A 9,962-nucleotide genomic window follows, 5' to 3' on the forward strand; every position below is an offset into this window, starting at 1 on the left:
TTGCATCTCAGGTGTTCTTTGCTTCGGTGCGCTCTGGGGGCAGCAGCCAGGTCTACTTCATGACCCTGAACAGGAACTGCATCATGAACTGGTGAAACAACATCGTCCCATACAACTATGTCCCGTAGTCAGTGTATGGAAACCACCAGGCCAAGCTAAAGACACTCAACCCCCCCCCCCCACCCACCCACCCACCCACGTACAAGGACACACCACACAGTCAGACTCAACACAAACACAACACGCACATACAGCACACACAAGCCTACTGTAAATCCATTCCAGCCTAAAGTCTATCTCACCTGCCACCTGCTGACTCCCCTAATCTGATTGAGCTCCCTCTGAAATGGTAGCTAACTGAGACATCACCACAGGATTCTCATGTAATATCATCTCTACTCTACTGTGTATATACTTGTCCTGTATTATTGTACCTCAGTCACTTGGTGGACCTGTGTTTAGTCGTAACTACTGTAGTTAGTTCCTTCTTATTGGAGGTATGTTAAAAACATTCCTTACTGGTGAAATACATTTGGAAGAAGGCAAGATTGAACCAATATAAGTCAAGATTGAATTGTAAATAGCCAGTATCTAACATGTTCAAGTGGAAGACAACATGGGTAGATTGAAGTCACTGGCAGACCTGTATATTACACCTCCATTTGGGGCGTTACCATGGACCTGATATATACTGTACTGGCACACCCTAGAGGTTTGAAGTATTGTTGCAACACTTCACCATAGAAGCTCACTCACTATGCTAAGCTTCTGATTCCCTATGACGTCATTATCCAACTCATTGTTTAAAAATAACAAGTGTTGTTTGATTAAAACTTGATTTAATGGTTCTTATTTTGATGTTTTTTGGGATGTAGGTTTAAAGAACCTCATAGGAAGATGGACTATCTATGATGTGAACATAGTATTGTTCTATTCCTTAGTAAATCCAGAGAAGTTAACAGAACACACTGCTGTGCTCTACACCTTCTATTCCATTATTATACCCTTGCTACATATCGGGGATGGACCTCCTCACCGTTTAGGAGGCTTTCTAACTGGCTTTAGATATTTCTACTTTTGTTTCTTGTCATATCGCTAATATCGCTACAAAGATTTGATATCTGTACGGTTTCTGTATTTGGTATTAGCCTAACTGGTATTCTTACTTTTATCTCTACTGTTATATTGCCGTTAAATTGCAATATATATGCTGTTCTAGTGCAGTTCTTGTTCGGAGAAGGGAGTTAAGTTAATTTGTTGTGTGTAAAATGTACCAGTGGAAGGGAGTGAGGTGACTTGTTAAGATGTGGGGGTCGAGGGGTGATGAAGTATGAAGGCTTTGAAGTCACAGTAATAAAGAGAACATAAGAGGATTTGGAAGAGAGAGAGATGTAGTTGTAAGAATATTATAATGGAAGTGAGGTTTTCTTCATCTTGTGGATGTTATCCAGTTGAATATAGTTCCCTTTTCTCTTACTAGATCTACTCTGTCCGCAACCTCTGTTTTTATTGTATTTTATGTTCATTGGTATGGATTTAGGTATGTGTGTGTGTGTGTGTGTGTGTGTGTGTGTGTGTGTGTGTGTGTGTGTGTGTGTGTGTGTGTGTGTGTGTGTGTATGAGTGTTGGGATGGGGCTGCAGTGGATAATACTGAACTATTATTGTGGTTTCAAGCAATAGCTGTGTAGTTCTTGAGCCAGTATTGAACTTCACTGAGTGATGCTTTAGCAGGCCCAGTTTTGTGGCATCTTTGGCTCTGCAATACTGTACTAGAGGACTCAAACTCATTGGGCACTTTTATTTATCATACTAAACTGGTAGTAAGACAACAATAAGGCAACAAGTTGTTGAATATATTGGTGTTGTTGTTTCCCTACCAAAATTCACAATACTTCTCTGAACATACTATGAATCTACTTTGATTCTTTAAGAGATCAGGGGAAATGCTTAAGCTGTGGGTATTTTATGTACTTTACTCTAAATGGATTCTATATATTATAAATATATTTAGTACAGAAGCAAATATTAACACCTACTTCAAGGGTTTTTCTTTATTTTTTACTATTTTCTACATTGTAGAATAGTAGTGAAGACAAACTATTAAATAATACATATGGAATCATGTAGTAACCAAAAAAGTGTTTAAAAAAATCAAAATATATTTTATATTTGAGATTCTTCAAAGTAGCCACCCTTTGCATTGATGACAGCTTTGCACACTCTTGGCATTCCCTTGACCAGCTTTACCTGGAATGCTTTCCCAACAGTCTTGAAGGAGTTCCCACATATGCTGAGCACTTGTTGGCTGCTTTTCCTTCACTCTGCGGTCCAACTCATCCCAAACCATCTCAAATGGGTTGAGGTTGGATGATTGTGGAGATCAGATCATCTGATGCAGCACTCCATCACTCTCCTCCTTGGTCAAATAGCCTGTACACAGCCTGGAGGTGTGTTGGGTCATTGTCCTGTTGAAAAACAAATAGTCCCACTAAGCGCAAACCAGATGGGATGGCGTATCGCTGCAGAATGCTATGGTAGCCATGCTAGTTGTGTGCCTTGAATTCTAAATAAATCACAGACAGTGTCACCAGCAAAGCACCATCACACCACCTCCTCCATGCTTCACGGTGGAACCACACATGCGGAGATCATCTGTTCACCTACTCTGCGTCTCACAAAGACACGGCGGTTGGAACCAAATAATCTCAAATTTGGACTCATCAGACCAAAGGACAGCTTTCCATCGGTCTAATGTCCGTTGCTCGTGTTTCTTGGCCCACGCAAGTCTCTTCTTCTTATTGGTGTCCTTTAGTAATGGTTTCTTTGCAGCAATTTGAACATGAAGGCCTGATTTATGCAGTCTCCTCTGAACAGTTGATGTGTTTGTTACTTGAACTCTGTGAAGCATTTATTTGGGCTGCAATTTCTGAGGTGCAGTTAACTCTAATGAACTCATCCTCTGCAGCAGAGGTAACTCTGGGTCTTCCTTTCCTGTGGCAGTCCTCATGAGAGCCAGTTTCATCATAGCGCTTGATGGTTTTTGCGACTGCACTTGAAGAAACTTTGAAAGTTCTTGAATTTTTCCAAATTGACTGACCTTCATATCTTAATGTAATGATGGACTGTCATTTCTCTGCTTATTTTAGCTGTTCTTGCCATAATATGGACTTAGCCCTATTTGGTAAAATACCATCTTCTGTATACCAACCCAACCCCCAAATTACACAAATTAATTTTTAAAAAGGAACACCTTTTAATTGATATGCATTCCAGGTGAAGCTGGTTGAGAGAATGCCAAGTGTGCAAAGCTGTCATCAAGGTAAAGAGTGGCTATTTTCAAGAATCTTAAATCTAAAATATATTTTAATTTGTTTAACACTTTTTTGGTTACTAAACTCAGCAAAAAAACAAATGTCCTCTCACTGTCAACTGCGTTTATTTTCAGCAAACTTATCATGTGTAAATATTTGTATGAACATAAAAAGATTCAACAACTGAGACATAAACAAAAAACAAAAAACAAAAAGTTCCACAGACATGTGACGAACAAAGGGGGGGGAGGGGTCAAAAGTAACAGTCAGTATCTAGTGTGGCCACCAGCTGCATTAAGTACTGCAGTGCATCTCCTCCTCATGGACTGCACCAGATTTGCCAGTTCTTGCTGTGAGATGTTACCCCACTCTTCCACCAAGGAACCTGCAAGTTCCCGGACATTTCTGGGGGGAATTCCCTCACCCTCCGATCCAACAGGTCCCAGACGTGCTCAATGGGATTGAGATCCGGGCTCTTCGCTGGCCATGGCAGAACACTGACATTCCTGTCTTGCAGGAAATCACACACAGAACGAGCAGTATGGCTGGTGGCATTGTCATGCTGGAGGGTCATGTCAGGTACCACATGAGGGAGGAGGATGTCTTCCCTGTAACGCACAGCGTTGAGATTGCCTGCAATGACAACAAGCTCAGTCCGATGATGCTTTGACACACCGCCCCAGACCATGACGGACCCTCCACCTCCAAATCGATCCCGCTCCAGAGTACAGGCCTCGGTGTAACGCTCATTCCTTCGACAATAAACGCGAATCCGACCTTCACCCCTTGTGAGACAAAACCACGACTCGTTTGTGAAGAGCACTTTTTGCCAGTCCTGTCTGGTCCAGCGACGGTGGGTTTGTGCCCATAGGCGACATTGTTGCCGGTGATATCTGGTGAAGACCTGCCTTACAACAAGCCTACAAGCCCTCAGTCCAGCCTCTCTCAGCCTATTCCGGACAGTCTGAGCACTGATGGAGGGATTGTGCGTTCCTGGTGTATCTCGGGCAGTTGTTGCTGCCATCCAGTACCTGTCCCGCAGGTGTGATGTTCGGTTGTACCGATTTATATGCAGGTATTGTTACACGTGGTCTGGCACTGCGAGGATGATCAGCTGACATTGCAATTTATTGCCCTGGCCACATCTGCAGTCCTCATGCCTCCTTGCAGCATGCCTAAGGCACGTTCACGCAGATGAGCAGGGACCCTGGGAATCTTTCTTTTGGTGTTTTTCAGAGTCAGTAGAAAGGCCTCTTTAGTGTCCTCAATTGCCTACCGTCTGTAAGCTGTTAGTGTCTTAATGACCGTTCAACAGGTGCATGTTCATTAATTGTTTATGGTTCATTGAACAAGCATGGGAAACAGTGTTTAAACCCTTTACAATGAAGATCTGTGAAGTTATTTTGATTTTTACGAATTATCTTTGAAAGACAGGGTCCTGAAAAAGGGACGTACATTTTTTTGCTGAGTTTATATGATTCCATATGTGTTATTTCATCGTTATGTCTTCACTATTATTCTACTATGTAGAAAATAGTAAAAATAAAAACACTTGAATGAGTAGGTGTGTCCAAACTTTTGACTGGTTACTGTATATTAAAACGGAGAGTACGGAACAGAATCGATTGTAAATGGATAAAAGCACTTAGTACAGTTAAAATGTCTATATTTTACTCTGTGAGCATGCTTGCATGCACATATATGAGCAATTCCTCCTGTATCACAATTCAGTATCAATTTTTAGATTAGTTTCCCCCTAGCCTACTTTATTGAATATCAGCTGTGTGACATTGTGACTGATATCTCACATTTTGACACACTCCACAAGTAGCTCTGACAGTCATGTAAATGGTCCTCCTATCTTAGTAAGCCAAACTGCCATGTTTACAGTTTAAGCAGTGCCTTGGAGTAGGGAAGAGACTGGGTGATGAGGGTTAAAGGGGGGTAGTGAATATGACCCTCCACTCGCTCTTATAACTGAACTCCAGGAAGAAGAGGTTATACTGACAGACCGTTTACAATAATAAATAGTTGCCTCCTTTGTTACTGGTGTCCTGTGCCAATGAAGTGCACTTACATAGAAACCAGAACATCCCTACATGACTCATCTACTTTTACATTTGTAACAATGTCAACGACTATAGATTTGATTATGTAATAACCTCAATGTTTACCTACTGCTTTATAAATGTAATAGACTCTCACCAGTTACAGGGACTGTAGGTAGATCTGTTGCCATCATGTGGAAGAGTTAGTGTAGAGGAAATATTACACATGTAGTCTGTAGGAATTTTCTATAGGATTTTAATCAACATTCATTTCAGTACAGTGAAGTGTTAAATGCATACAATATCCTTGTATGACCCATTCATGTAACTACAATATTGGCACAGGACAAACGTGTAGTTCATGGCAGCAAACCCACCCGTTTTGGGATTTTGAAAATGATTATATGCCTCTAAAGATACATTTTGGGATTTTGAAAATGATTGTATGCCTCTAAAGATACATTTTGTTAGAGGTTGATGTGATAGTCCTCTAGGCAGTGGGAGGGGGGCCAATATACCATATAAAAGCCATAGGACTATTCCACATTTGTTGAGAATAATTTGATAGTATTTTATATGTTCAAATGAAACTTAAGCCAGTGACCTGGGTTGTGATATGTGATGTTAGAGGCGCTTGAAATGGAGATAAAGATGCAGATTTTTCTTGAGTGATCAGATATGTGGACTGGGTGAGATGCAGGGGGAAAATTAACTAACTTAATATATTCTGAAAGGACTATTTTATTAAAGCATATGTAAATTATATTGAGAGATTTAACAAAATGAATGTACATTATAAAACAGATTTGTATTTGTATAACATACTTTACGGTCTGGTATATGAATTAATCTAAGCACAATGGATTCTAATTTACGGCACAGAGAGCAAAGCTATAAATGTGGGTGTCTACGTAAATGTTTGGACTGTCTTTGTGGGTGTGACGCATGAGAGTGACGGTGGAGCTGTATGTATTTCCAGTGGAGGTGCAGATTCCTCTTGATACTGCCTAACTAGTAGTCATACTGTTGGTTGAGAGGAAGGGAGGGACCAGTCTGATATTGAGGACATGTATTGTCATTGTGAGATGGGGGAATAGTCAACCGAGACAGAAAGGTTGGATGGAGAGGGGCAACAGTTGTCATTAACTCTTTAATTGCAAAATGTACATTTTTATTGTCCAATCTAAATTCATTATCAGTCAAGTGTAGTGTTACGACAAAGTTCTAACAGTAAAATGGGCTTGTTTTAATGTTTCAGCCCCACAGAACATCGGTATATCACAAAGGCTGTCCGTGCCATATCAAATGTTGTGACGTTTCTCCTTCATAAGCAATATGAGCGTTAAGAACAGATGAAGTTCAATTCTCTGCTGTCTCTGTCTGAGACTTGTGGGAGGGTGTTTGTCGTGGCCTTTGGCAGACTGAATCTAAGCTGGACTGTTTGTCCTTGTCTCGTTGGTGAAGGAGATACCCGTATGTTGTTTGATAAAAAAATGTGGGGTATTAATCACAAGAAAATATACCTTCTAATCCACAGTCTGCATAATACTCATACATCACTTTAACAGTTGTGATGCTTGTCTAGTTTTGCATTCATGCGTTTATTCAGTTATTGTCTTTTGATGCACTATAAGGTGGATCATAAGGCTGTGTTTACACAGGCAGCTCAATTCAGATCTTTTGACAATTTCCCTTCGCTAAATCCCACCCCAGAATTTTGGGCAAGCAATCGCAGCAATGGATAGCAACTGTCGTCGAGGCCTAGCCAGTGTTGCCAATTTAGTGACTTTGTCGCTATGTGTAGCGATTTTTATTTTTGATAAAAGAAAATGACCCCTTCAGTGACTTATTGGGAAGAGGCTAGCGACAAATTCAGCTACTTTTAATTTCAGGCTGCATTTTGAGTTTTTATATTTACATTTTAGTTATTTAGCAGACGCTCTTATCCAGAGCGACTTACAGTAGTGAGTGCATACATTTCATTTCATGCATTTCTTTTTTTTGTACTGGCCCCCCGTGGGAATCGGGGAATCGGTAGTTTTGCCACCTAGAGTTTCCATGGTTTCGATAGCATGTAGCTAATTTCCCCCGTAAATTCTGAGAGTTGGAGAACACAGGCAGAGAAGCACAATGGGAGGGGCCGTGTGCCGGGGGTTAAAACTACATTGGGGGCCGCAGCTAGGCAAATCTGTGCTGTGACGTCGTAGCGGCACATTAATGCCAGTGAGGGGAGTGGAGGAAAACCGTAGTTTCCTGAAATGCAGAGCCCGTTGGAGCATTAATCTGAAATTATACTTTTGTTCCATTGTTTGTTACGTCAACTGGTTGGCTAGCCAAGGTTAGCTCTGTCGCACTAGGCCTTTTCAAACTGCAATGTTCTTAGCCTTGGGCTAAAATCTTCCTTAGCCCAGGGCTAAGGAGCGGTGTGAATGCATCTATTGACAACCTAACGTAATATAACTTGTTATCTCAATGTATGTGAGCAAGCTAAGTTATCCATGCTATTAATACAACTCCCATCTGCTGTTGACATCAGGATATGATTTGAGAGCACTAACTAGTCAACTCCAAAAGTGGTTAGTAGCTTTGACTGCATGCTGACAGTGAATTCAGAAAGCCATTCAGTGGCTAACCACACTAGCTACAAACCAGTGGAGGCTGCTGAGGGGAGGACGGCTCATAATAATGGCTGGAACGGGGCGAATGGAATGGCATCAAACTCATGGAAACCGTGTATTTGATGTATTTTATACCATTCCACTCATTCCTCTCCAGCCATTACCATGAGCCTGCCACCAACCTCCTGTGCTACAAACAATTTTACCAGGTTCCTGTAAAGCAATTATAATGACAGTCCACCACAACATACCCAAGAGATTCCTGATTAGCCAGGGGTAGTCTGTTTTAATTTAATTGTTGTGTATTAAAACAGTTTGAAATCATTGCGAGGGGATTTCGCCAGTGGTTGACAAGGGAATTGGGCTTCCAGGGAAAATGTCAGAGGTTGCAACAGTAACCAAGGGGGGCAGAGCTTAACGTGGGTAAATTATTTATATCTGATACCCATCTGATATTTTCCCCAATGTGTAAACGGCAACAACAAAAACACATTTAAATCTGATCTTTTGAATTCCGATTCATACCACATCCACATGTGGATCTCAATCCTGATGTTTCATATATGACCTGTCTAGATGATTAGATTTGTTTTTTGCACATGACCTAACATTGCCATGACAACCACAGCTACATTTAAAGGAACAGTGACAGAAATAAGCATTGCATCTGTGTGTTACATCAGTGGAAAAAGACTATACGGACGCTCCTGACCTGCAAACCAATATTTAATTTAAGAATTTGTTAAAATGAGGTAAGGGTTTGGTTAAGATAAAGGTCAGTTAGATTTTGGCTTCTACATTGCTTGCTGTTTGGGGTTTTAGGCTAGGTTTCTGTATAGCACTTTGACATCTGTTGATGTAAAAAGGGCTTTATAAATACATTTGATTGATTACAGGTCAGGAATATCCTTATAGCCTCTCCCACATCAGTGTGAATGCACAAATCTGATATGGGCACATGTAAAACTGAGTGTGGACAGTCAGAATGTTTTTTTTCTTCAGAATTGTGTTCTTAGGGTGGCTGTGTAAACACGGCCCAAATTAAGGATGGATTACTGTTCTCATTTGGGTGGGTTTTCTGCTTCTGTGTAGTAAGTGTTTTAGGTATACTGTCTCTGAGCCTCTGCCTGTTGCTATGGAGGCAATGACTTGCTTCACCCAATGTAGTCGCACATTAATCAAGACACTATTCACAGATATTATATAGTCAGACTGTACAAAATCTTGGATCTCCTTGTAGAATAACATTTAAAGTATGAATGGATTTGTGATTTTTAATAGATGCTTGTTGTTGGAAATAGGACCGGTGAAAGTCGAAAAGCTGATGTCTTTGGACAGGTCTATAATCTCTTATCCTTTTTCAGTTTTTGAGAAATTAAATGTCTTTACAATGTTTAGTGTTTCTGTTTGAGGGGTTAACTCCAGATTGTATTTCATAGACTGATGAACTTTCAAGATTATGTTGAATGAACTCATGAGTCTGTAAAAGTCTTAATGCAGAGTTGTTTGAAAAATAAAACTACATTGATCTAATCTTAAAATTGTTTGTATTACTGTGTCTTTATTCCTAGTTTAAATGTATTGTTCCTCATGTTTTACACCCAATGAAAGAATGGGCTAAGCATGTGTTGTATAATTGACCTCCAGTCTTCTATAAGGAGTTCCTACTATCATGCAGGCCTTCACTCCAACCAACACATTTACCAGGCTTGGGTCCCCCAAACTCTGTCCTGGGACCCTCCCTGGGTGCATGTTTAGTTTTTTGCCCTATCACTACGCAGCTAATTCAAATAATCAAAGCTTGATGTGTTGGTGATTTGAATCAGCTGTGTAGTGCTCGGGCACAAAACTAAACGTGCACCCAGGGGTGGGCCCCAGGACAGAGTTTGGGAAACCGTGCTAATCAGCCATATCCCTGAAGTGAACAGGGATATGAATTAAAGGGAATAGACTGGTGTAAAGAACATGGTGAACTCCCTTGGTC

The 9,962-nt window shown here is 40.7% G+C and overlaps 1 protein-coding gene across 5 annotated transcripts in view; it reads left to right on the forward strand.

Annotated features, from left to right (window-relative positions):
* mink1 (misshapen-like kinase 1) overlaps positions 1-9,519 on the forward strand; it is a 69,793-nt gene extending 60,274 nt beyond the window's left edge. For all 5 annotated transcript variants that reach the window (XM_014197475.3, XM_014197476.3, XM_014197478.3 and 2 more), the window contains one exon: positions 12-9,519. In XM_014197475.3, coding sequence (XP_014052950.1) covers positions 12-95 — 84 coding nt within the window. In that variant the 3' untranslated portion in view covers positions 96-9,519. The remainder of the gene's footprint in view (positions 1-11) is intronic.
* The last annotated feature ends 443 nt before the right edge of the window (positions 9,520-9,962 follow it).

The sequence above is a fragment of the Salmo salar genome, chromosome 04 (assembly GCF_965601325.2).
Source record: "Salmo salar chromosome 04, fSalSal1, whole genome shotgun sequence".
NCBI classification, from domain to species: Eukaryota; Metazoa; Chordata; class Actinopteri; order Salmoniformes; family Salmonidae; genus Salmo; species Salmo salar.